This window comes from Peromyscus maniculatus, chromosome 17 (assembly GCF_049852395.1).
Source record: "Peromyscus maniculatus bairdii isolate BWxNUB_F1_BW_parent chromosome 17, HU_Pman_BW_mat_3.1, whole genome shotgun sequence".
Classification (NCBI taxonomy): domain Eukaryota; kingdom Metazoa; phylum Chordata; class Mammalia; order Rodentia; family Cricetidae; genus Peromyscus; species Peromyscus maniculatus.
The window spans coordinates 25,618,621-25,644,473 of NC_134868.1; the positions used below are offsets into that span (position 1 = coordinate 25,618,621).

The window sequence follows — 25,853 nt, forward strand, 5'->3', positions numbered from 1 at the left end:
GTTAGATCACTCATTTTGAGAACGTGGAAATGAAGGCATCTTTGTTAAAACTCGCTCTTCCCAAACTCTACTACCACTTCATTGTGATTTTTCAGGCAGTTGCTACTGTCCTTTGAAACGTGAACCATTTTTCATAATTATCTCTAGTGACACAAGTCGTAGTCACAGCAGACTACTCTAGACTGTGCCTGCAAGGGAGGAAATACCAAGACTTTAGGAGGGGGATAAAGATAAAACCATAAAAAAGGGACTTAAGGTCTCTTATACAAATAGCCATTAAGGAATCTGTCAATCAGGGATCTCAGGACACCCCCGTGCGGTCACATCCCCAGACCTGTTTCCCAATGAGTCTTTGACAAGACTTACATTGTGCCAGGATTTCTGGTCTTCATTAGGGACATTATATATTATACCTGTTCTGCCACCTTGTGACTACATGGTAAGCCAGAGAGACGCCCTCCTTGGGAAGGTGCGTCTGTGCAGAAGAGGATGTGAGACATTCTCTCACCGTGCCCTTCTCTCTGTCGTTAGATAGATGGACAGTTGGAAATGCTCTTTAGAAGCAGGCAGGCTCCCGACTCTGCTGCCGCTGTGGTGCAGGAGCCGGCTTTGAGCACTTCGGCTCTGCTAACTCGTGGCTGGGTAGCACTTGGGGAAGGGGATGGGTGTCATTATACAGTCTCCAGGGTCACACAAGCTCCTTGTAAGTTGATGTCCGAGGGTGGTAATTGATGAAGGAACTAACTACGTAGCTCTGGACACCCACCTGCATTTTAAGTCACACAGAGTTTTTAGGTATAAACCAGCACTAGTTACATACTTCATTGCTTTGATGGAGCAATATTACCAAGTTACTGTAAGAAAATTTGTCGCAACTCTGTGGGTTTGGTCCCGGATTTCGGCACCAAAACATGAGTTTTGCAGTTCTGGGGAAAGGTGTCCTGACCACCTGGGGCATCAGGCAACACCTTGAGCTGCTTAGGACAGCTCTGACAGCTGAAGCTGCAAGGAGACAGTTCAGCCCTGGAGGGTGAGATATCCCGGACAACCCAAGCTTCTCAGAATAGCTCTGCCCTGGAGGTGTCCCGGACACCTGGAGCTGTTTAGCACAGCTCTGACAGCTGGAACTTTTCCTGGGGAGATGTACAGATGTCTATCCACTCCAGATAGGACATCAGTAGGTCAAAGAAACTACCCTTCCTCTTGGTGATGGAGGAGGGTTACTAGGGTCATGTAGTAGGAACATGGGTAAAGGGTTACTTCCTGAAGTGTGATACACCTTAGATAGATGTATCATCAAAAAGCCCAGCCGAGCGTAACTGAGGACTCATGACAGTGTATCTCTGGAGTCTTCTGTGCAATTAAATTAAGATTTGATTTGTAATTGGGAATAGAGTTGAAATAATTAATATAAAATATTGTGCTTTAAGCAGTGTTCTAAATAATATAATAAAATCATATCAACGTACTTGAAATAAAAATATGCCATATAATATGATTTAGTACAAATTATCACTATACACGAAAGATCTTTGTATTTGCATTTTGTGTAAACTTTAAAGTGGTACATGCCTATGATCCCAGCCTGGTTGGGCTCCAGGGCCAGCCCAGGCAATCCTATTAGATCATCACACACACACACACACACACACACACACACACACACACACACACACACACATCTTACATTCTGAGTTCCAGATGTGGCTGATCTTACTTCCGAGATGCGGGAGCGACCAGTGCTGATTTGTAACCCAGCATTTGCATTAGATGCTTTAGTCTTCAAACATTTAGATCGATTTGTTTATTAATAGTTGGTGTTTGGCTAAAGAATACAGTACAACTTTCTTAGTGGTTTTGAATGAAATTAAGAATTATATGGCTAAGAAAAAGAGGAAACCAAAAGCGAAATCGAGAGAAGACTGTCCTGTATAAGATCTATACTCATACCCTGCTAGTAACTTCAAGGTCATTTCATAGCACATTTGTGCCCCTTTTTCCACTTCAAAAAATCAGTGTCAGGCTTTGAAAAGATATAACAATCATTCCATGGGTTTAATGATGTTTTATTTCTGTTTTTCTCTAATGATTTTGACCTCTTTGCCTAATTTTTAAGGACTCTGTACTGCAGGCTAAATAATACATGCAAATGAATCCCTTCCTTGACATTGTGTTGTTGAGAGATTTGTAGCTTCTTCTCACTCATGTAAGTCACCAGCCTCTCCTGGCTCTCAAACACTCTGATTTCTACTGTGATCGGAACATTTTACACTGTTCAATGCAGGTGACATCTCTAGGAACAATATAGTGTCTTCCTATGTTAGACATATACATATATGTGTATTACATAGTACATATATGTGTAAATAGACAGTATTGGCAGGGGAACAAATACATTTGTAAATGATCAGTTTAGATGGTTTCATGTAGCCTGGACAAACAACCAGCCAGAACAGGAAAAGAAAATTTAAAGCAGACTAAAGGGAATTGTCTTAGATGAAAAAAACACTTCATTGGATTAGGGAAGGAATATGATGGAAATACATTGCATGCCTGTATAAATTCCCAGAGGATAAATGAAGTACATTTAAAACTTTAGGTTTTTTCCTTTTTTGAAACAGTGTCTCACTGTGTATCACTGGCTGACATGGAACTTGCTGTGTAGACCAGGCTGGCCCTGAGTTCATAGAGATCCACCTGCTTCTGCCTCCTGATCCTAGGAGTAAGGGCATGCACCACCACACCTAGATTGAAATACAATTATAGGAAAGATTAGGCTCCTTTTATGGATAAGGGAGAACAGTCTTTTATATTTCTATCATGTGCCCCAACGTTTCTATTCCTTTTTTCATTATTATTATTTTTTTTTTTTTGGTTTTTTTCGAGACAGGGTTTCTCTGTGTAACTTTGCGCCTTTTCCTGGAACTCACTTGGTAGCCCAGGCTGGCCTCGAACTCACAGAGATCCGCCTGCCTCTGCCTCCCAAGTGCTGGAATTAAAGGCGTGCGCCACCACTGCCTGGCCCTTTTTTCATTTTTAATTAAATATTATTTTTAATTAGCAAAGCATTGAGTTCTGTTATGGCACATAGTTTGTTTCTGTTGCCCCTCCCTCCCTCCCTCCCTCCCTCCCTCCCTCCCTCCCTCCCTCCCTCCTTCCCTCCCTCCCTTTTTTTCTTATCCCTTCCCTGTACCATCTGATCCTTTTGTCTGGTTCTATATCATTTATATTGTTACATTTTCCCTCTCATAGTTCCCTTTCTAGTTTCATGACATATAGCTCCTCACTTAGGTACACATTAAAAGCTAGGCTCGGGCTGGGTGGTGGCGGCGGCAGTGGTGGCACACTCCTCTAATCCCAGTGCTCAGGAGGCAGAGCCAGGCGGACCAGCCTGGTTTACAGAGCAAGATCCAGGACAGGCACCAAAACTACACAGAGAAGCCCTGTCTTGAAAAACCAAAAAGAAAGGAAAAACAAAACAAAACAGAACAAAACAAAACCTAGGTTCTGTAGAGGGACTAGAACATGTAGTATTTGTCTTTATGAACCCCCTGAAAAGAAATGTATCCCCATTAACAGTGACTCCTCATTCCACATGCCTCTCTTCTCCAGTCACCCGAGTCCCAGACTTTAACTGTTTCTCTCTGCCTCCCCAGACTTGTGTGATGTGACTGTTTCACACAAATGTCAGTGTGGTGGTGTAAGCAAGAATGGCCCCATGGGCTCATTCATTTGAATGCTTAGTCATCAGGGAGTGGCACTGTGTGAGAAGGATTAGGGGTGTGGCCTTGTTGGAGGAGGTGAGTCATGGAGGGTGGCCTTTGAGGTTTCCAAAGCCCATGCCAAGCCCAGGTCTTCTCGCTGCCTACGGATCAAGTGTAGAACTTTCAGCTTCACCCAGCTCCATGCCTGACTTATACCACGCCACCATGCTCGCTGCCATGATGCCAACGGACTAAACCTCTGAACCGGTTAGCAAGCCCCCAGTTCAAACGCTTTCGTCTGTAAGAGTTGCCGTGGTCATGGTGTCTTTTCACAGCCGTAGAATGCGGACTGAGACAGTCATCTCCAGCACCCTGTCTCCTGTGGTTGGCTTCATGTTTCTGTCATGTCTGCAGGTCCCTCTGTGTGGTGATAGCACATGTCAAGACAACAGTCCTTCCTAGTGTTGGGGAGCATGCTGTATGTGTCCTTTCCGTCAGTCAGTGACCGTTTGAGTCAAAGTTGTTTCCACGTCTGTGAGGCATGTGTACATTTTCATTTCTCTGGATATTTGCTTGGAGTGGAATTGTTACCTGATAACTTGCTGCTTAATTTTATGTATTTGTAGGGAATTTTTACATTATTATTTTTTATCTTCGGACAGTATATTTCATAGATGTTAATGTGCTTTTTCTCATTGGCTTTATAAAAAATTTTTATTGGAGTTTAAAAATATTTCATTCAACCCTCTCGTTTCTTATGATAAAAATCCATTAATTAGCCATCACAAATGGCCCTCGCAGCACCTGGGGTTCTGATTTCTTTCTTTTTTTGAAGTTTATAAGCGATGACTTAGGTCTTCTGACCATCTGGAGTTGATGAGCTGGGTGGTGCACATTGGCGCGGGGTAGGAGTAGTAGTCGAGAGAGATTTCCAGAAGGAGCGGGTTGACAGTTGCCCTTTCCTGTCTTAGAGAGGAGCTCCCCGCAAGACAATGGAGAGCCCGCAAAAGGGGAAGGTACTCATTAGTAAAATACCATTTTGCTCATTATAGCTTTAATGCTGCCGGGTTCGCCCCAGGGGCGAGCCTGGGAAACCTGCCCGTCTCCTGATCTTTCGGAGGCTTACGGGTCTCGGATTTACTTTTCTTTCTTGTCATTCGCTCCCTTCTCCTGCCTTTGAAATGAAACAGTGCGCTAGGACTGTGCAGAGTGAGGAGAAGCGCTGTGGCTCCCAGTCACACACATTGGATCACCGTGTCTTCCTCGTTTTCAGAAATAACTTGGAAATCAATTTAAAATGTCAGTTTCTTTAGCTTAGTCAGTAGTGAAATGCAGGGAATGTGCCAGTCCTGGGTCTCGTGCCTCTCACTTCGTACTCTGGGTGGTGAGATTTGATTCCGGGGGAAACTGATACATAAAATTAGGTGGTGGTTACCGCTGCGGGAAGTTCAGGCATAGAGAAAGCTCCAGCCCTGGGCTTCTGGGCTGTCCATGTCTCCCATTCTTGGCCAGGGAACATGGACACTTCTAAGGTGGAAGAAAAGGTCATAGGTTTCATACAGGCCACTTTGCTGTAATTCCACCCTGGTCCCTGTGAGGTCCCCACTGTTTTCTGTTCGGGTCCCATACCCCTCACCTATATAGTAAGAACTGGAACTCTGTCGATATCATATGTGATTAGGCGACTTGAAGATGGGTGTGATGAGCATGATGCCTGGAATAATAGAGCTGCCCGTTATTACTTCATGGAGAGTGTGCTAGGTGTGCAGACCAAGGCTGCCTTAGTCCTCCGGCTGTGCTCCGAACTCGGGTTTTTACAGTTTGTGCCCTGCACTTGAGGGTGGCTTGGAGTGGACACAGAAGCAAAACCACGATCTTCTTACAGCTAGTGAAGAAAGGGGTGTGAGCTATAACGGAAGTCCCTACTCAAAACCAAAGGAGAATTAGGAAGAATGTCTGGCTGGAGATTAGATCTATTCTCATTTGTCGATATAATGGGAATGAATTGTTTCATAATTAAGAAATAACCCATTTTATTTTGAAATTGATATTTGGGAAATGAGAATCATTCAGGTAGTGTGCCAGACTCCCTACAATAGGAAGGTTTGTGCTTACAGCGGCTGTTAGGAAAACTAAACAGCGTGAACATAAAGACAGCTCAGGTTGGCGTCCTCTGTCGCTGTCATCCAGAGGTCAGAGGTTACTTTTAGATTTTTAAACTTTCAGTTTTTATTACACGTGATAGGAACCTTTAGCATGAGCTCTAACAGGTGTTGAGTGTACAGTGCTCCACTGTTGATGTGGGTACCCTGTGCACAGTATAAGTGGAAGTGTGTCAGCCTTTGAGGAGCAGCTGCCCGGGCCCCCCTGTGCCCCCTGGAAGCTGCTCTCCCTCCTGTGAGGCTGACTAATTTGAGTACTTCACCTAAGTAGAATCGTGCACTCTTTATTCTTCTTTGAGTGGCTTCTTTTAATGCAAAGTCCTCAAGGCCCATCCATGTTAAACCCACATTGCAGAATCTTCTGACTTTTTTTTGTGAGCCTGAATACTGTTTCATTGTGGGTGTCTAGATGTTTCCTCTTTTTTATTTGTTGTTGGACATTTAGTGTTTTCACCTCCTGAGTGTTACCGCAGTGAACGTGAGGAATGCCGATATCCCTGAGATACGGAATATTTGAAACATTTAAACTGACCTGCCATTCTATCCCAAATGCTTCTAAGTACAATACTACTTTTTGTCAGTGAGAGATGCTGATTGGTTTAATTTAGCAGTTCTACATGGTCTCAATAACAGTTCTTACCGACTCTCTTTTCAAAGGTAAAGGGGTTTCAGCCCATCTCTCGGAGTTGCTATTGACTTTTTGATATACTTTTTTTTTTTGTTTTAAATAGAAGGGTTATTGTCTTTTTAACAAAAAGTACAGAAAATGCTGTCAGCTCCACAAGTACACAGGGAATGAGCTATTGATTACGCGTGGTTCGTTTGACATGCTAATAGTGGATGTCTTCCCGACTCTTCTACACATCTTCCATTCCAGCACTGCCCCCTCCGACTTCATTAGGCAGCTCCCACCCACCCAAGCCAGCTCTTTCTTCTCTGGATTCTAATAGCATCGGCCTCCCTTCTCTTTGAAGTTACAAATTGAGCCTTGAAATATAATTACTTGTATTATTTTCCCTGGTAAAATATAAGCGGACACAAAGTGAATCGTCAGATTGAACTCCAACACATAAAATGCTGGATCGCTCCTTTAGTCAAAGTACTCGGCTTCTCCACTCCGACGTGACTTACACAGCGCCTCCTCTTCCTCTGACCTGCCTCTCACATCACCATGCGCTTCCTCCTCCTCCTCCTTTGCCTGACACTCTTTCCGTTTATTTTGTCTTTTCTCCGGGATTTCTGAATAATGAAGGCATTTGAGGTTTTCACTGTCTGGGTGATCTCATATATTCCCAGACGTCTCTGAGGGTCTGTCTGCTTTCTCTAATCTAGATGCTTTTCTGAACATCAAGTCCTTATATTCCACATGACCATAAAGTTTCCCCGGACTTAGTCTTTTCATCCCCCTTGGGTACCAAAGCCGGGCACTTGAAAGGGGTCTTTGCTACCTGTCTCCCTCACCCAGTACACTGAGTCTGTCACTCAGTCCCCTGGGTTTCTGCCTCTTCTGAGCTCTACTCTGAAGCACTTGTCCACATCCTGGCCCACGGGGCAGGTACCACGGGTCCTGCTGGTCCTGCTGGTCCAGCCACCAAAGTGTCCTTTAAACTCATGAAGCAGGTCTGGCTTTCAAATCCCTCCCTGATTCTTGTGTTAATATGCTTCCCATTGGGGCGATAAAACACCATAACCAAAAGCAACTCGGGGAAGAAAGGACTTCTTTGCCTTACTCTTCCATATCACAGTCCATCGCTGAAGGGAGTCAGGGTAGGGAACCCCAGGCAAGAACTGAGGCAGAGACCACAGAGGAAGACAGCTTCTTCCTGGCCTGCTCTCCCCCCTCATCCTGGCTCGCTCAGCCCGATTTCTCCCACCACCCAGGACCACCTTCCCTCAGGTGGCACTGAGCCTCCCAAGTTAGTCATTAATCAAGAAAATGACTTGTGGGAAGCCATCTAGGAGTGGACAGGAACCTAACCAGGTCGATTCTCAGCGTGCTTCACATCTTATTCATCTTCAACGTGGCTCCAAGACTGTATCCCAGACCTTCCTTTGTAGCCCCAAGCGTCCTCTTCCTTTGTGACCCAGCCACAGGAGCATTCTTGAAGGTCCCGAGAATGAAGTCCTCCCTGGCTTTAGGATGTGGGCACTTGTCCTACTCCGAGACTCTTCCCTTTTTACCAAGTGAGTGCTCACTAACTCTCCCCTCCTCACACCTCAGACGGCCTCTGTCCAGTCCCTCACACTGACGTGGGCGCCACACACACCTTATGCTTCACGATACACTGAACTTCGCTGCACAGAACCTCCAGTGTCTGGAAAAATTTGTTTCACCGGGTGACTGTATTTCTACAGTACCTGACTCTGGGATTCAGTAAGGACCACGAGGGTGGGAGGTGTAGGAGGTTGTGTCTGTCTGTCCATGCTTCAGGCCCAGACCGGGCCATATTGGAAAGTCAGTAAGTACTTTCAGGATGAAGAAAATGGATAGAGAAGGTGACATGGGAACTAACTCAAAGAGACACGTGGGAGGAGTCAACCTTGAGAGGCTTGGGCAGAGCCTCGGGCAAAGGGGTAGCACGTGTGAGGCCCCTGAGGCGTGTGTCAGTGGGCACGTGTGAGGCCCCTGAGGCGTGTGTCAGTGGGCACATGTGAGAAACCAGGGCGTGCCTGGCCAACCGGAGCCCAGGGAAGGAAGGGAAGAAGTCCAGGGTAGGTTAGAGATACATGGTTACAGGTGCTAATGTGACCGTGACTGGCTGGGCCACAAAGCAAAGAGTGGAATGATGTCCAGCTCCTCACAATGGTAACTATGTGATGGTGACATCACTGATAATTTAAATATAAATTTAATAAACTCATAGACCTCCCCTAGAATTTATGTGATGGAGAAGTAGTGAAATGTTTCTTAGCTTACTAATGTATGATCTTCTGAAATAATGTGCTGTTACTAATGCTTTATATAAACACTAATGGTCACACTGATTTCTCATGAAAGGTTAAAAAGCTGAAGAGAGAACTCTCCCAGATGAAGCAAGAACTTCTCTATAAAGAGCAAGGCTTTGAAACACTGCAACAGTGAGTATTAAAATACTAAAATTGACTTTACAGCAATTCAAAGCTCCCTAATTTAAAAAAAAAAAATAGATATACCAATTACATAAGAGACTTCTCAAAGAAACGTAGAAAGTGAAAGGCTTAAAGCTCTGTGCCAAAAGTCCAAAAGCAATCAACTTAAAAAAATACTTGGAAAAAAATCTATACACTTTGAAAAGGTCTCAACTTTTTCTTAATCATTGAAGATGAGCCCAAGAAACCAAAGTGATAATTTTCACTTCGTGTCCTGGACCACTGCCAGCCTCCTCTCAGATTGTGGTATGGGTCTGCCTTGATGGCTGGACTGGCTGGACTGGGTGGGCTGGACAGGAGAGGCTCTGAGCTCTCCCTGGGATTCTGTCCACCTTTCTGTCTGTCCCGGGGACCATGTGGAGTCCAGCTTGACCCATCTCAAGGGAGTCAGGGCAAGTTAGTTTCTGTAGATGAGCCTGCCGCTCCTCATTTCCCACATTCCCTCGTTTTTGTTTTTGTTTTTTTTTTTTTTTTTTTTTTTTTTGTTTGTTTGTTTGTTTTTTTGCACTCCAGTTCTAAATACTGGCCGGCCCCTGGGGTAGAATTAATATGGGCCGGATTAAGGGGAAATGTAGATAAGAAAAGGTGGCCAGTTCTGGGAGAACCCATGCTGCCGGCCGTTCCCACCCTATAGACGCCCCGGTTCTCTACTGATGGGGCTAATGCTTACCAGACGGTGCTGGGCTCACCTGAGACATTGTCTCCCACGGTCCCCAGTGCACCGATATCTCCTGGAGAGGAAGAAACCTGTGGTTTTCATAACCTTATGACCACAGAGAGCACCAAAGCTGTCCTGTACCCAGCATTCAGCTACTTTGTATATCCTTCTGCCTGGGCAGGGCTGGGTGCCATCAGCTACAGGGCAGTGTTCCCAGGGATTTTCCTGGCCAGGTTCATGTTCGGATAGGTTTCACGTTCTTCCCAGCAGCTTCCTCAGCAGAGTGTCAGCAATGCCAGGCTTACACGGGAACCACCTCTCTGGGAAGTACCCAGCTCCGTTTCTTTTGCCTATGAAATCCTGGTCTGCCTTCTGTTCTTAGGAAATCTGGTGCCATCCAAGGCATACCCCCATTAAAGCCCATGAATGTCACTGGCCTGACATGAGCTGATTGTCCTTTGTGCTGAGTGGTGACTTGTATCTTGTGATGTCCACCCACTACTCTTGCCCGGCATTCAGACACATGACTGCTTTCTCAGACGTTTGTTGTTATGATTCAGCCGTCTTGCCTCATAGATTCGGGGTGCTGACACCCTTGTAGGTCCATTCACCCGAGTGCTTCTCAAACCTGACTGACACCTGAGGAAGTCTGAAGATACCTGCTGTAGGCCTCCATTGCCAGGAGTATGTGATGGTCTCTCAGGAAGTCTCCAGTTTAGACTTGCAGTGGCCTCAGCTGGCTGCAGGCTAGAATGACTTAGATGTGTTATTTAGTAATTGTGTATCAGCATAAAGCAGGGCTTTGTGGGCAAGAGGAGATCAGACCAACTTTTAAAGAGTGCCATAAAATTTTTAGCCATATGGTAGACATTTTAAGACACATGAAGTGATAAGCCATGTCACCACCCAAGGTTAAAGGTTAGCCAAACTTGCTGTTTTTTGTTGTGTTGATGTGACAATACTCTATTGTTTCAAAGCAGTTTGCTTGCAAACACTTTTCATGGGAATCTAAGGCATGTCTAAGACTGTGTCGGTGACATTCCGTGGGAAAACAATGGACATCTGTGTAGAAATCCGGCTTCCTCTCGGAATGAACCAAGAACAGAAAGATACACTATCTGAGGACAGAGACCGCTCCTGTTGCTCTTAGGTATAGACAAAGCAAAGCCTTTTCCTCCGCTCTTGTCCAGACTTTAAAAACAAACCTCATGGCTAACTCCATGGAAGACTGTTGGTTTGTGTGCCGTGGCTGTGACAGGTTCCTGGAACATTTCACTTCTTTGCCATAGACAGGGATATTTTTGCTGAATCTTGAATTATGATGTGATTTATCCTCGATTTCATTTTACGTGGCACGACAGTTTTATGCTGGGTGAACAAATACCTTTCTGTCTGTTCCTTCGGTTTCTGCCCTCACATTTGACTGTGGCCTAACACTGGTGTGGCCTGTGTCTGGAAGGATACCAGGAACACCCCTCTGCTGCCTCCCCAGGTGGGAAATGATAGCAGCACGTAGCAAATCAAAAGCAGGTATGGTTCCCATGAAACTCTGGCTCCCAGGCACATTTTCCAGAGAAGGCATGCAAGTGAAAATCTCTTTCAGATAGAGAATAAATGTTTTAAAGTTTAAAAAAAAAAAAATTAGAGAGAAATAAGGCTTCTTTTCATTCAAACACGGAAAACTAACAGCGTGGCACTTCATTTTAAGAGCAGAAGGTGGTTAAGCCTATGGCACTCTGACGAGAGCCACCAGGAAGTGAGTAACCCACCAAACCACATCACATTTTTATAGTCAGGTCGAAAGAGGCAGGGAAGCGGGAAGTGAAAGGTGGAGAAAGTAAAAGCATGGAACCAAACATGGAAATGAACCTTTGGGGTAAAGCAGGGAGGCCTGAGGGAGGGCCCCCAACACAGGAATCGAGAAATCGCCACCAGAATGCACAACTCTCCGAAATGTGAGCTGCAGTCTAGCCTGGCACAGTGTGGTTCTGCATGCAGGGGATGTTTTACCCTTGCATGCTGAGGGTTTTCACACGGGGGGAGAAGTCATCGGGCTTTGGAGATTCCCTTTAACACACTTTCTGTTTCATGTAAGCTTCTTTATGAAATTCCAGTGTTTGTTGGCTCGCTTTTAATTTATAAGTGCCGTGCTTGAAAATGCTGAGACAGCCGTCGGAAGTGGCATTTCTTCAGTGAGTGAGCCTTCATCTGTAGTAAGCTGGTGGATATAGTTCTTCAAGGAGCTGAAGGATGCATCCATAGATTCCCTTCCCAGAGAAGTGAAACGAAGCAATATTCATGATGTTGTTTTCGTGAAATAGTCTAGATTAGTGGTCATTTAGGATAGCCACCCTACTAGCTGTTTTATGTGGTTGAAGGTTAAATTTGCGTGATCTTGGTCCCAGTTCTTCATTTGGAAGAAGAAACAACAGGACCCCCAAGGCCCCTTCCTATCTAAACACTGTGTGCGTGCGTGCGTGCGTGCGTGCGTGCGTGCATGTGTAATTTGTGACCCTATTGCCTATACTTAGTTATCAAATGACCTTATAATCAAGTTTATTTTGCTAGGCTTTTAAAGGCTTAATTGCTTGTTCAGTAGCATAAAATATTCACTAAAATAGTACTTGGGGAGATGCATTATCTACACGCTGTACTTGTTTGAGTTAACTTTGTTTGGCATTGTGATTAAGATGGCGTTGTGTTCTATTCAGATGCACCTTTCACATTGAAAGTGCGTATTAATTATTAAATGGCTTAAACCAGATGAGCTCCGAGTCCATTTCCTCTGATTTAGTGTCTGCCATTTCTCTGGAGGGTCTGTAGATAAGTCAGTCCTAAAGCAGGTCTGAGAAACTGTGTGGAGCTGAAGGCTGGTGGGGCAGAGGCATCATCTGTAAGGAAAACCCAAGTCGTAGCCATAAGGAACCCTGGAGGGACCATAACTGGAGAGAACAGGGTGCTGATCATTAACAGAAGACCCAACAATTTCTTAAAAAGAAGTAGAAAAATTGATTGAGCCAAGCCCTTCAAAAACCACGAGTCTCCAAGTCCACTACCTACAGTAATGATGATGTAAAATAAGTACCTCCGTGGGGACCCGGGACAGATTGACTCACTGAAGAGCTGTTTACTCAATCCACACTGGCAGAGGGGCACATCTGCCATCTGTCTTCTTCCTAAATTCGAATTCATTCTGCAAGGCAAGAAATTTCATCTGAGTTCATAGCTTTAATAAACACCTTTTAGATATTTGACAGAAGTAGGAAGCCACATAATCCGAATACCGTAAGAGATTCTCTAGCACTGATAAGCGTTTGTCAGGCACTTACTGAAGACTCCACGCTGCCCGCACTCCGCCAGGTGTTGCTTGAACTTCAGTGGCTGCGTCTGCGTCAGCAGTGTTGGTCCCTGCCAGCGCTCTTTCTTGGCTAACAGACAAGGCTGAGTGTGGTGAAGATCATCAGGAGCAGCCGAGCATGGGTTTGTGCCTGAAAGTGGTTAGGAAGGGGTAAGCTAGGATGTAGTGGGTGGAGACGTCTGACCTGAGGAGAAGGGAGAGGCACTCAGTCCGCGTGGGGTCCTGGGAGAGCAATGATGCAAAGTCATCTGCTGAGGAAGGGACCCCGAAACCAGCGGCTCCTCTGCACTTATTTATTTGTTTCTTTAAATTTCTTTTCCTTTGTCTCCTCCTCTTTTAATAGAATTGATGAAAAGATGTCTGGAGGCCAGAGTGGGTATGAACTCAGTGAAGCCAAAGCCATCCTGACGGAACTGAAGTCCATCAGAAAAGCCATCAGCTCAGGAGAAAAAGAAAAGCAAGATCTGATGCAAGTATGTCGTGGGGCTTCTGTGTCTGTCTGCTGGGGCCCGGGAAGCTCTCCCTACTCACACCGATCATGCCCACCATGGAGGGTTACAGACTCTGAGGAACACACACAGAATGAGTTGGTTCTCAACTTGTGAAGGCAGGACTCAAATGTCCTTTTAGACTGAGTGGAGTCGGGGGAGGTGGAGCCGCAATCCATATGGAGAGCTTAACATCTTGGCACACCCCTAAACCCATTGGAAACTTCATGTGGAACCTAGATTATCAGGCTTCCCCCTACCAGCGACCCTTACCCAGGGTACATAGGAGTGTGTCACCGTCATCAGTAGGAAATGGGTATATCTCTTGGGCTGGAGGAGGTTGACCCAGCCAGGGGACAGCCATAGTTACCTCCAGGAAAGCTGCTAGTTGATCCCTTTGTTCTCACTGTTCAGTTTTCTGCCTACAGATCTTAACTCCTCAGGTCCATCCTCGTACAGAGGAAGACCAAAACAGCAGCTGGATAATGAGCATTCTGAATATCTGCACCCATCAGGGCCAGGGATCGTCTTGAGACATCTCCTTCTGTCCCTTTTCCTCTACCTCATAATTAAAAGGGGGGAGGGGATTAGGAGTTCATCACCATCTAGTCAGGCTTCAGTCTGGGTCATTGACTAGTGTTAGAGCCAGCGATGATACATTGGTGCTTAACCAAACCTCCCCATTTAAATGTGACATTCAGCATGTTGGTTTCCAGATGTTAGCTGAACATGATAGATAGTCTTATATCCATGGGATCTCTCATTTTGGGGATTTTAAAATAACTTACAAGAAGTGATCTGATGGAAAAGACACCAGTGGTAAAGGCAGATCCTTGGAAGTGTGGCTTGTGCCAGGTCGTCTCCCGAGGGCCTCGCTCACATGTAGTTCCCTTAATCCTTGCTGATGTTGAGGTAGTTAGTATGGCCCTCTTTTTAGATGAGTTCTAGCCTAGGCAACCCAATGCATTACTCAAGCTCACAGAGCCGGTAAGCATAAGATAGAGGTGTGAGCTCAGCCAGCCTTAAGCACGTGTATAACACGTGCAGAACTTTACCCACATATTTTACCATTGTCCCACAATTGTCCTGCTAATTAAATTGGTGACTTCTGAAGTCGCATAGTAGTTCTGTCATTGGAACCTGGAACACTTCTACATTGGAGCCTGTGATTGGTCAGGTTAGGATCCCTTTTGATTCTTCTGTAAACTCTGGTCCCACCCACAGGTCAGAGAGAATTCTTTTAGCTACAAAAGTACATGGAATAATTAATTAGTAGTTGCTGAACTCAACAATAGAACTAGAAGGGAAATCAGATATTGGCTATGACTTTCAAAACTATTTGAGCACAGTAACAAATATTTTACATAAAAGCCCAATAACACAATTATGTGCACCTAAAGATAAGCACACAGCCACTCAGAACCAATTCCACAGCAATATTCCTTCTCCTCGTGCTGATAATATGCCCTCACTTTATTTTCCAATATCTTCCATTTCATTGAAACGTGTTAGTCACATGCTACCAAACTGGTTAACTGTGTCATCATCACAGCTAAGAAAAAAAAAAAATTACTCATCGTTCCATTTACAGAGAGAAAAATAGAAAAGATTTGCTCGCATTCACTGAAATGTTCCTTTGCTCCTTTCTATGATACATAACTTGATGTGTCTGTGTGAGTTGTATTACATGTACACATGTGTGCATATGGTGTATGTCTGTTCCTGTGAAAGGTGGAAATTAAATAGTGGATGTCTAGTATATCCTTCCTTCCCTCCCCGCCCCCTCCCCGCCCCCTCCCCGCCCCCTCCCCGCCTCCCTTCCTCTAACATGATGACCCCCTATCACCCAGGTTGAACTGGACCCTCCCCTCCTCCTTACCATAGATAGCCAGGCCTGCAGATGTGCACACCAGCTTCACAGCCTCTCACAGCTGTTCTCTTAGCATGGAAATTCTAAACACCGGGTTAATCCCGGCCCTTCGGTTCCCAGTCGTAGGGTTCTGTTGTTTGTTCTTTACTTAGTGCTGCTGTAGGGTTCTCAAAAAGCTTTTGATTACCCACTTTCCTAACCAGCCATCACAGACCCGGGCAGCGCCGTGCAGGCTCACGTCGATGGACGCAAAGGAGGCCAGGTCTATCCCGTGGACAACTTCTGGGTCTCAATGTCCTAATCTGTAGTTTTGTCTTAGTTAGGGTTTCTGCTGCCGTGAAGAGACACCATGACCACGGCAACTCTTAGAAAGGAAAACATTTATTTGTGGTGGTCCCATTTTCAAAGGTTCAGTCCATTATCATCATGGTTCGACATGGCGGCAGGCAGGCAGACATGGTGCTGGAGCGGAGTCCTGCATCTTGATAAGAAGGCAACAGGAAGTGGTCTGAGACACTGGGTGGTATCTTAAGCATACATGAGACCTCAGAGCCCACCTCCACAGTGACACACTTCCTCCAACAAGACCACACCTACTCCACCAAGGACACGTCTCCTAATGGTGCCACTCCCTTTGGGGGCCATTTTCTTTCAGACCACCACAAGTATTAATGTAAACTGAGTATTGGGTCTTGCCTCGGTGTGAAGTTGTGAATGGTAATCTTGACTCCAGATCGAAAGTGAGAGATCGCATTATAAATAGTCGGTGGTTCCATCATTTCTGTTAAGTGGGCAGTTCTGTAGCAGTCTGCTCTCTGTTGCTATAGTGGACGGCCTAAATCAGGGAAAGAGTCTTGTTTAACTCAGTGTCCGAGGCTGAAAGCCCAAGACTGGCCCCGTTTGTCAGTCTGTAGCAAAGTCCTCCTGTGGCTGTGTCACAGTGACAGGCTGCCCCTTAAAGAGATGGGTGGCAAGACAGGAAGCCAGAGCCATTCGGAGACCAAACCTGTGCTTTTTATAACAACGTGCTTTCTTGGGAATGAAGCAGGGTCTTTGAATAACTCTAGTAACATTGTATTGACCCCTCCTCTTACAGGCTCTGCTACTTCTAAGCATTGTTACACTGAGAATCTTCCACACAGGCTTTTAGGGAATGCACACCCTGTATTCAAACTACAGCAGATTCCCATTGGAAGAGAGTTGGCTTAATAAATTGATTAAAAATAAGAATTGCACACACTATATTATATAGTCAAGGCTAAAGACCGGAGAGACGGCTCAGTGATTGAATTCTTGCCACTCTTGTAGAGGACCTTAGCTCCATTCCCAGCACCATCCCAGGGGGTCCCCAACTGCCTGTAACCCCAGCTCCAGATCGGATACCCTCTTCTGGCCTCTATTGGCACCTGCACACATGTGACTCTCACATGCAGAGACATATACAAAATACAAATATACTAAATCAATACAAAGCTAGATCCTGGTGTCCACAGGAGAAGGGAGGCCACCTCCTAAATATGCTCTCACATACTTCTAGAATCATGTACTTGTGCAAAATATACAGATAACGTCATGGCTTTCATCGGCACGGCTCGTTCCGTTTAGTGACGCTATGAAAAGGCACTGCCGTCCTGTGCGTTAGTCTTAAGTGGTGCTGTGTGCTTCTTGACAGAGTCTTGCTAAGCTGCAGGAGCGCTTTCATTTGGATCAGAACATGGACAGTTCCGAGCCAGACCTGAGATCTAGTCCTGGGAACTCGCACCTCTCCCTGTCCAGACAGACCCTTGATGCTGGGTCCCAGACCAGCATTTCTGGAGATGTAAGTAGCCAGAGGGCATCCACTGCCCCAGTACTGTCCTCCGCAGGGGTGGTGTGGTGAGGGAGGGTAGGAGTGCAGGGGGGGAGGGGGTGTGGGGTTGGTGGTGACAGGGATGGGGGTCGGGGGCCTGGAACAGGAGCTGGAGAGTATGCATTCAGTATCTCATCCTCCAGATTCATTTTAAAAACCACAGCCTCGTCTTTTCTGTCAAAGTGCCAAGTGCACACAGTAGGAACTTTCTCTGGCCGCATTTCTTTACAGATGCTACTGAAAAGCTAGACTACAACCCAGTTTAACTTCTCCCTGACTCAGTTTCCAGCCGTGTGAATTGGAGTCACTTTGCATGAACATTTAAAGGGCATAAGGAACAGGAAAGTGCTTCTTAAAGCTAACAGGAAGGGACTGGAGGATGGCTCAGCCTTCAAGAGTGTCTCTTGCTCTGCCAGAGCCTCCCAGTCACAGCCTAGGACTCCAGCTCGAGGCGATCTGGCAGCCGGACCTGGCCGCCCTGGACCCCCACTCACAGCATAGACTCACACAGACACACACATGCATGTGCATGTGTTTTTGGTTTTGTTTGTGAAAAAGAAATTGTTGTTATAATTTTGAAGTTGAGTATTTGTGAACTATAGCTTATGTTTGAAACTGTTTCCTGCGATCTGTGTATCACTATTCCCCACCCCTCCCTCGAGAGAAGCCATCGCCAAGTATTTAGTTTTGTTAGGTCCCCGGTTAGATTTATGCCTCTTCCGTGCGTGTGCTGTGGAAAGGGAGCAGATGCAGGCTGACAGCAGATCTTACCTGTTTGAAAAATTAATTCCTGAGGTGACTTCATTTACATTTCGTGTAGTTACGAGTTAAATAATGGAAATTTTGGCAAAGAAATCAGGTCCATTTCATAAATTTCATTGACCTATATACCCTTCATAAACTGTCAGATACCAGACACATTTCCCTAATATTTTTGTCTTGGATTGACTCTGCGGGGGAAGGTGGTGCTAGAGTCTTGGGGAAACAGATGAGCTGGGATGAAGGACGCCTTTCTCCTGCTGAGTAAGCCCTTTGAACGGACGCTCCCCCATTTCACAGCCATTTTCTCCAGCTCTTCAATTACTTGGGCTTCCCAGAAACAAAAGCAGTTTACTTCATTCATTAGCAGAGTTAATTGACTTTTTTTCCTTCTCTTTTTACTAGATTGGGGTACGGAGCAGATCAAATTTAGCTGAAAAGGTCAGGCTGAGTCTCCAGTATGAAGACGCCAAGAGAAGGTGAGGGCCGGGGCTGGCTGGCTGTGGTCCATGGGTTCCAAGGATGCTCTCTTTCTCAGAATTAATCTTTGCTGCTGTGGTGACTCGTGCGCCCCCCGCCCCCCCCCCCCCCCCCCGCCCCCATTCTCATCAAGTCTGACCTTGCTGCTCTAACCTGCAAAGGTTGCTTCCCGTCTTCCAGCTCTCTCTCCTCCCTACAAAGCTGAAAAATGAAGAGGATTCTAATTTATTTTTATTTGTTTATTGGTGTTTTGAGACAGGGTTGCTCCATGTAACACTGACTGTCCTGGAACTCGCTCTGTAGCCCAGGCTGGCCTTGAACTCACAGAGATCCGCCTGCCTCTGCCTCTTAGGTGCTGGCATTAAAGGCATGGACCTAGCTCTTCTACCAAGTGCTGGGATTAAAGGCATGCGCCACCACCATGACGCTCTTGCTATGGCTGTAATAGCTCTGACCCCCGGGCAACTTTATTTATTAATATACAATTAAAATCACATTTCAGTACAAATAGAATACCACCATACTATAGGGAGACTTTAATGAGAAGTATGAGGATAAAAGTTTCCCCTTCCCTTCTGGGAAAAAAGTTCTGAGCTTGTATAATACATCCAGTCGAAAGAGCGATGGTTGCTTCCTAGACTGAAACCCCGTGCGGTGGCTCAGCCTTGTACCTTGGCTGGGGACTTACCTCTGAGTGGGCCTTTGTCCTGAAGGCTCCCTACGGCTATCCAGAAGGTGCTACGTGTCTCTTCCGTGACAGGCCAGGGAAGGAGGAGAGGATCTCTCCCATTACCTTATCAGCTCTGGTCTTCACATCTTTTTAATCCCTTGACTCTGCTGGGTACCGCACAAGAGAGGACCGCATGGTCCTAATATAGCAGATGGATACTCAGATTACTTCCTTATTGTAGCACACCTCATTCTGGGGGTGATGGTCATTCTGATACCATCCATTTCATTCTTTTTCTTTTAAGAGCTTAAAAATGCCGTTGTTTCTCATCATTTAGGAGACATTAAGAGAAACTGTATTGTCAGCATACAGGAGACCAAGAAATTTATCTTGTTCCCTCTCAGTCCATGAGGCCCTCCCAGAGTGTAATGGCTCCTACCTTAAGGAGGAACCTCGGACATTCAAATGTGTCCATTATTATTAGAGACGATCAGATTTTCAAGTAATTGATCATAGTCTTAGAGATTATCTGGCTTTAACAAAGTGAGATGGATATTACTATAATGTTTTCCTGTGTGTTAGCCAGTGTTCAAATAGTACTTGAGTCTTCAATTTACTGAAGAGAACCCCAAGCTTCATTCCACCAATGATTAACCAGATGCCCATGAATAAGTCCCTTGGTCATTCTCTGCCACATTTAACTCAGCTCATTTTAATGTCTTTCACTTCCCCCAATAGATTTTAAATGTCTTGAGGGTAGGAACGCTTTTGAAATTATGCTATCTCCTGTCCAGGAACAGAACTGGGAGCTTGACTTCAGTAGGTTTGGAGGGTTGATCTTTGGTGTGCCCAGTGATGTGACTTCCAGGGTGGATTGTTCAAGGGTCGGTCCTCTTGCTGCGAGCAGTCCAGCCCTGTAACAGCCAGAACTCTGTGGTTCTGCCATGGACAAAGCCCAAGATTCATGCCTGGTTCCCTGCAGGCTGTTGACCGTAATTCAGAGTCAAAGAGGCCCAGGGCTTAGACCAGGGCTTCTCACCAACTTCACCTTGCTGCCTTTGGGTCACCTTGAGCTTTCCCTCGACAATGGTGACCAACTGTGACAGTTAATTACCTCTAGAGCTTAGGTGACATTTCCCTTCCTAGTTCCTGGAAGTCCCTCCCCATTCTACCTGCCAGATCTGAGTGACCGTTCCAAAATAAAATCCAATGTCTACTCGTGTGCCCTCAAGTAATACACGGATACCTCTCTTCCCTGTACCTTGCTGCTACCCCCAGCTCAGCTGGCTACTTTGGTCACATCAAAACTTAGGCTCCTGCCTCTTTGCCATCTAGCTGCACTGGTTTGGGATTGGTTTTAGGTTTCTGGTGATGCTGTCTGGAAGATGACTCTCAGGGGATTTTGCATATGTTGAAAATGCATTTTCCTCCTCAATTCTTAATGTGGGAAGGGGTGAGTTATTCTTCCCTGAACCTGTTTTTGTTTTATATGCTCAACAAAGCTAATAAAATCATGCTTATTTAGCAATTTGATGATTAATTTTCCAGTGCGTGGAGACAGTTGTTGATTGTTTTGTAGTTAAAGCTGAAGAGTAGCTGATGTTATATCTCTCGTAAGTCCCGACAGGAGGGGGAAAAGCAGCACACTGCTGTGTGTCAATCTGAGATAGCTTTTGCTTTTTAAAAAAACACAGTAAGAAACTTAGGCGCAGGGTGCAGACCTGCGTCACATCTTTGTTCTGAGCTGTTTTTTCATAATAGTTTCTTCGTTTGAAATAGGAGAAACACAGGCCTTTTGCTGACTGTTTTTCTTATGTGGTGTGTGCTCCCGCAGCAGCCAAAGCAGCCATCCACCGGTTCATGCAAGGATATGGGTTTCCTGTGTCAGTACCAGTTTGCCAATAGTTTTTTCAGGTCTTGCGCCTTATGGCCGGCGAGCCATCTGCTTTCATGTTGTGGGAAGTCCTGATTGTCTTCGTAGTGCTGCTGGGCAAGTCATTTCATCCAGGAGACCGGACGTTTGTGCCGAATTGGGAGTTCTGTAGATTTGACCATCTATACCTGGACTCTAGACAGAGGGAAGTCCCCGGTCAGGCAAAACCGTGACACCTGAGGCTGTACCGAGCTACTTTTCCCTCTTCTTCATCCGTGTCCTTGTGGTTGCCACACCAGCCACCTTTGCTTTGCTGGTGAAGGTCCACGGTGCCTGCGCCTGTACAGCCAAATAACCAGCTAGGAACATAGGTCAGAAGCAGTGACGCCCGCGATGGTACAAGATTCCTCAGTAATTAATGCTCACCCTGCAAAGGCCCCAGTGGAGGGGAGATTTCCCTTTGTGAGGTTTGAGGAAAGTGGAGTGTGAGGAGGCGAGGCCCTGCCCATTGTCCTCGGTGATGGGAAACCTTAATGAACTGATTTTGCCTTAATATGGGTTGACCAAGGTTCCTCTTCCTTTCTCATCTCTTCCTTCTGTGATCTGCTACTGCCTCAGTTTCTACCCAGCTCTGGAAGTACCATTTGACTGGGGGGGATGGAAGCTTTACCCAGAGGACTTTAACCTACAACGGTGGCATTTTGGGGCACCCTGACTAGCCTTCCCGTTACCCCACACACATCGGGGATACCTGCCTGTGGTACCCATACTTGAGATGCTTCTGTTCACGTGACCTGGAGTGTGTGGCTGCTGCTTGCTCTCTGGGAAGATGTAGATTGCAGCTGCACCCAGACATAGCCTGGACGTGGATTCCCATTTCCTGGGAGTCCTAAACACGTGTGCCTTCTGTGTCTTTTAGCATGGCTAACTTGAAAATTGAACTGTCAAAGTTGGACAGCGAGGCCTGGCCCGGGGCCCTGGACATCGAGAAGGAGAAGCTGATGCTGATTAATGAAAAGGAAGAGCTCTTGAAAGAGCTGCAGTTCATCACCCCGCAGAGACGCACGCAGGACGAGCTGGAACGTCTGGAAGCCGAGCGCCAGCGGCTGGAGGAGGAGCTGACGTCCACGCGGGGCGTGCCGAGCAGGGCTCTGGCCGAGAGGTCTGGTTTGGTTTGGTTTTCTCTGGGAACAGGGTGACTTGAACCTGTGCTTATTATGTCTTATGGTGACATTTCTAGGTCTGGAAATCTTAAGTAACTTCTGCTGTTAGTGGACTCAGAAGCAGCGGGAAACAATTTCCTTTACACAGAGCAATACAGCTCTCTCTCCTGTACCCCGGAGTAGCAGTTCCTCTGTGTCTATTAGGGATGTGAAAGTGCTCATGACGGATATCGAGTAACTAAGGAACGTCGACATAAAATCAGGAATGCAGCACATCATGGAGCAAGTCTGATAACAATAGCTATAAACTGTTGCCCTCTGAGGAAGATGATCCAGACTGTTCATACAGTAAATGAGCCTTCCTAGGCGCGCTTTCAATGCTGACAAGAAGTCGTGTTTATTGCTTTTAATTTCAAAAGGAGAGGAAAAGACAGCTTGCTCTCTTTGATATCTTAATCAGTCACAAGATGTTCCTTATATGTGACGTGTCAGTTGAAACCGGCTTCTGAAGCAGAGGCAATCATTCTGAGCAGTTTCCTGACTTTTCTGAGGGAAGGTCGGGAGTTCTTTATTCTAAAACATCCAGGGCCGCAAGCAGATGGGCAGGAGTGTTAATCGGAGGGCACGTGTGTCCCTTGGGTGTGAGCACACCTGCAGCAGAGCCCCGTGCCCAGATAGATCTTGCTGGCTGCTGTGGCCACGTGCTTGTTTGGCGACAAACTGGCCCTTCAGAACCAGTGTGCATCACAGGAGGAGCCGTGCGTGCCCCGAGTGACTCTACACGTGTCTCAGATGACCTGGAAATAAGTTCAGACACCCATCCAGAGCCCAGTTTCCTTTCTTTTTTTCATTCTTTGCCTCTTACCTTCTAATCCCTATTTCTCAATAAATGTCTGGGTTTTAAACGTTAAACTATTTTGATAGTATGGGAACAGTGGGGCAGGAAGGGAAAATCCTGCCCTTCCTGATTAGGTCTTAGCATGTGCGTGTTTTGAGTGTAGCCATTTGGGGGAGATGCTCCATGTGGCGGCAGCATCCTCGTTTTAGGGAACATGAGCAGGTGTCCCAAGGCAAATCCTCTGCAGACTGCACGCATTCAACCAAATTCTCCCTGTGGCCTCCTTTCCACTTCTGGCCCACCTTCCTCTGCTTTCTCTGTCTAGTGCTGGTGGAGAGTTAGTTTGGGGTGTGAGGGAGGACCCCGGTCGCAAGCACTCACAGGCACAAGAGTGAGGGACAAGAAGGAAAGGGTGACTTCCACTCTCTGCTTTTGTATCATTTAAATCTCCAGCAGAGACTCATTAGTGAATGTAATGAAGCGGGTAGCCTTTGTGGGCTCCCCGTGGAAAATGCCAGTGCATTCTACGTCGTACGGCACCTACTAAATACCACGTACTGTTCCCTTGCTGTCCCAAGGGGTTGGTTTCAGGACCCCTCCCTTCTACCCAAGCCATAATTCCCCTGTACAAAGTGTGTAGCGTTAACAGAAAACATACACATGTCCTGTCATAAGCTTTGGACACTTTCTAGATTACTTAGAATTCCTGACGATGGAAATGTTACGGAAATAGTTGTAGCACTATGTAGCTTCGGGAACAATGACCAGGTCGAGTCCATATGTGATCAGTACAAACTCAGGGTTTTCCATGCTTGGTTGAATCTTTGATTATAGGACCAGGTTGTGGAGACTCCTCAGGATTCATGCTCATCCGACCTGCGAAGTGTCTCTCCTCTCCTCCGTGGCCTCTGGGCCTCCTTTAGCTTTGTTGCCAGGAGACAGGGAGCACGTTTCATCCTCTCCACATTTACAGGCGCATGGCATCCTGCTTGTCTTTTTTATTAGGGATGGTTTGTCCATGAGTGACTTTTACACTGTGTTTGCACACACATCAGGACTGTCAGATTTCCAGTGGCAGGCTGGGACTCAGCAGAAGCGGGAGCTATGGAGTACTTACATAAAACAATGATAATAGTTAGACGCAGCCGTGGGGTTTGTGCCACATGGGGAATAGGCAGTGTGGTTAGCTGACTTCACCTGCGCATCCGTCTGCCACTGACCTCATAGGAGCAGGCAGGGCTGTGTCTGTCTGTTGTCTGTGTAATATACTGGTTTTCCGAGTCCTCTGGAAGTCAAGGCACTTGGCGTACGCAGTAAGTGCATAGCAATTGCCTTTGGTGTCTGTGGTCAAGGGTGCATCCCATGGCTATGGTGCAGCGCGAGGCGGAGGGACTCCAGTGAGCGCCAGGACCCCTGCTTCCCACGCAGACACAGCCCAGCAGGGCCTGGCTGCTCTTGGTAAAGCGAGTTTTCTGTACCGTTGCACCCCGTCTCCTTTTCCTGTTCTTTACCCCCACCCTCGCTTCCTACTGTATATACTTGTGTTTGCCAGTTGCTCCGATCCAGCTGTCCTTGAACCTTGGTAAGTAAGAGCCTGCTCTGTAAGCCACGCCTCCTCAGCGGTAGAGCGGGTGATGGCCAGCAACACCCTAGGAAGGAGAATTCGCAGTTTCATCATGGAGTTCATTGTCAACAGCAGACCCTCGGTTCCTTCTTGGTTCTGACGCAGCCAAAGAAAGCTGCTTGCTGCCTTGCCTTACACTTTCCTCTTTCCCATCCTACTGTGGGTTTCTCATGAGTTCAGGGGTGAACTCAAACCGTGGGCTCCAAAGACACTAAACTCACACGAATTCCCCGTCATCCTAGGTATCCTTCCGACCCCGGTTTCTGCTGCCACGGTATAGCAATAGCAGGGAGCCCCACCGCAGTGGCAGAGGTCGCCCTCTAGTGGTAATAAAGCCTATCTGCATCCATCAGACCAGAAAAGAAGGGGCTCTCCCTTCCTGTACCCCTTTCAGACTCTCGCCCACAGCACTGGCGTTCCATAAGCTGTGACTTCCTGTAGCTGACAGACCTTTGCTGCTTCCCACCACTTCCAAGGGCTCACCCAGGAATCATCAATGTGCCTGGCTTACTTAAATGTTTTTTTGCTAAGGCATCTGAAGGTTATTTAAAACAAATGGGCAGGGCACGTGAGCGCCGTTTATTTTTATTTTTCTGTCTCTATCTCAGCACCTGGAGAGAGAGACACTGTCTCTCCTGAGCTCACAGCTTTGCACCTAGGAAAGCATTCACGCCATCGATACAGCGAAGCGGTCTCTTTTCCATTGAAAAATAAGGTTAAGACCACTGGCTGTTCTTGTAGGGGACGTAGGTCCAGTTCCTAGCACCCACACGTTGGTTCACATCACAACTGGCTGTGACTCCAGTCCCAGGGGATCTGACAACCTCTCCGGACCTCCACAGGCGATGCATGCATGGGGTGTGCAGACATACACACAGGCAAACCAGCCGTACACGTAAAAGAAATAAATAAGGTAGGAAATGATCTCCAAAAGATAGCAGACATCCACATCAACCTCTGATGTGCACACACACGCACACGCACACGCACACGCACACGAGAGTACACATGAGCACAAACACTGAACACTGGCAGTTGAGAGCCAGCCAGCAGGAGCTGGCACAGCAGCCCCTGAGCATCATTATGGCCTTGAGAACAGAGGACGCCATCCTCCATGACATGTCGCATTAGAGCCCCTTAGGACACGAGGAAATGCCTTTGTATTAATAAAAGTGATATTTTGTTTTAAAATATCACTAATCTCTCAAGTATGTCTCCTGTTGCCAGA

The 25,853-nt window shown here is 46.5% G+C and overlaps 1 protein-coding gene across 2 annotated transcripts in view; it reads left to right on the forward strand.

The window, feature by feature from the left end:
* Positions 1 to 25,853, forward strand: part of Wwc2 (WW and C2 domain containing 2) — a 178,546-nt gene that overhangs the window by 96,433 nt on the left and 56,260 nt on the right. For both annotated transcript variants that reach the window (XM_006970956.4, XM_042262852.2), the window contains exons 5-9: positions 8,865 to 8,944; positions 13,355 to 13,484; positions 17,042 to 17,188; positions 18,383 to 18,456; positions 21,920 to 22,162. In XM_006970956.4, the coding sequence (XP_006971018.2) occupies positions 8,865 to 8,944; positions 13,355 to 13,484; positions 17,042 to 17,188; positions 18,383 to 18,456; positions 21,920 to 22,162 (674 nt within the window). The remainder of the gene's footprint in view (positions 1 to 8,864; positions 8,945 to 13,354; positions 13,485 to 17,041; positions 17,189 to 18,382; positions 18,457 to 21,919; positions 22,163 to 25,853) is intronic.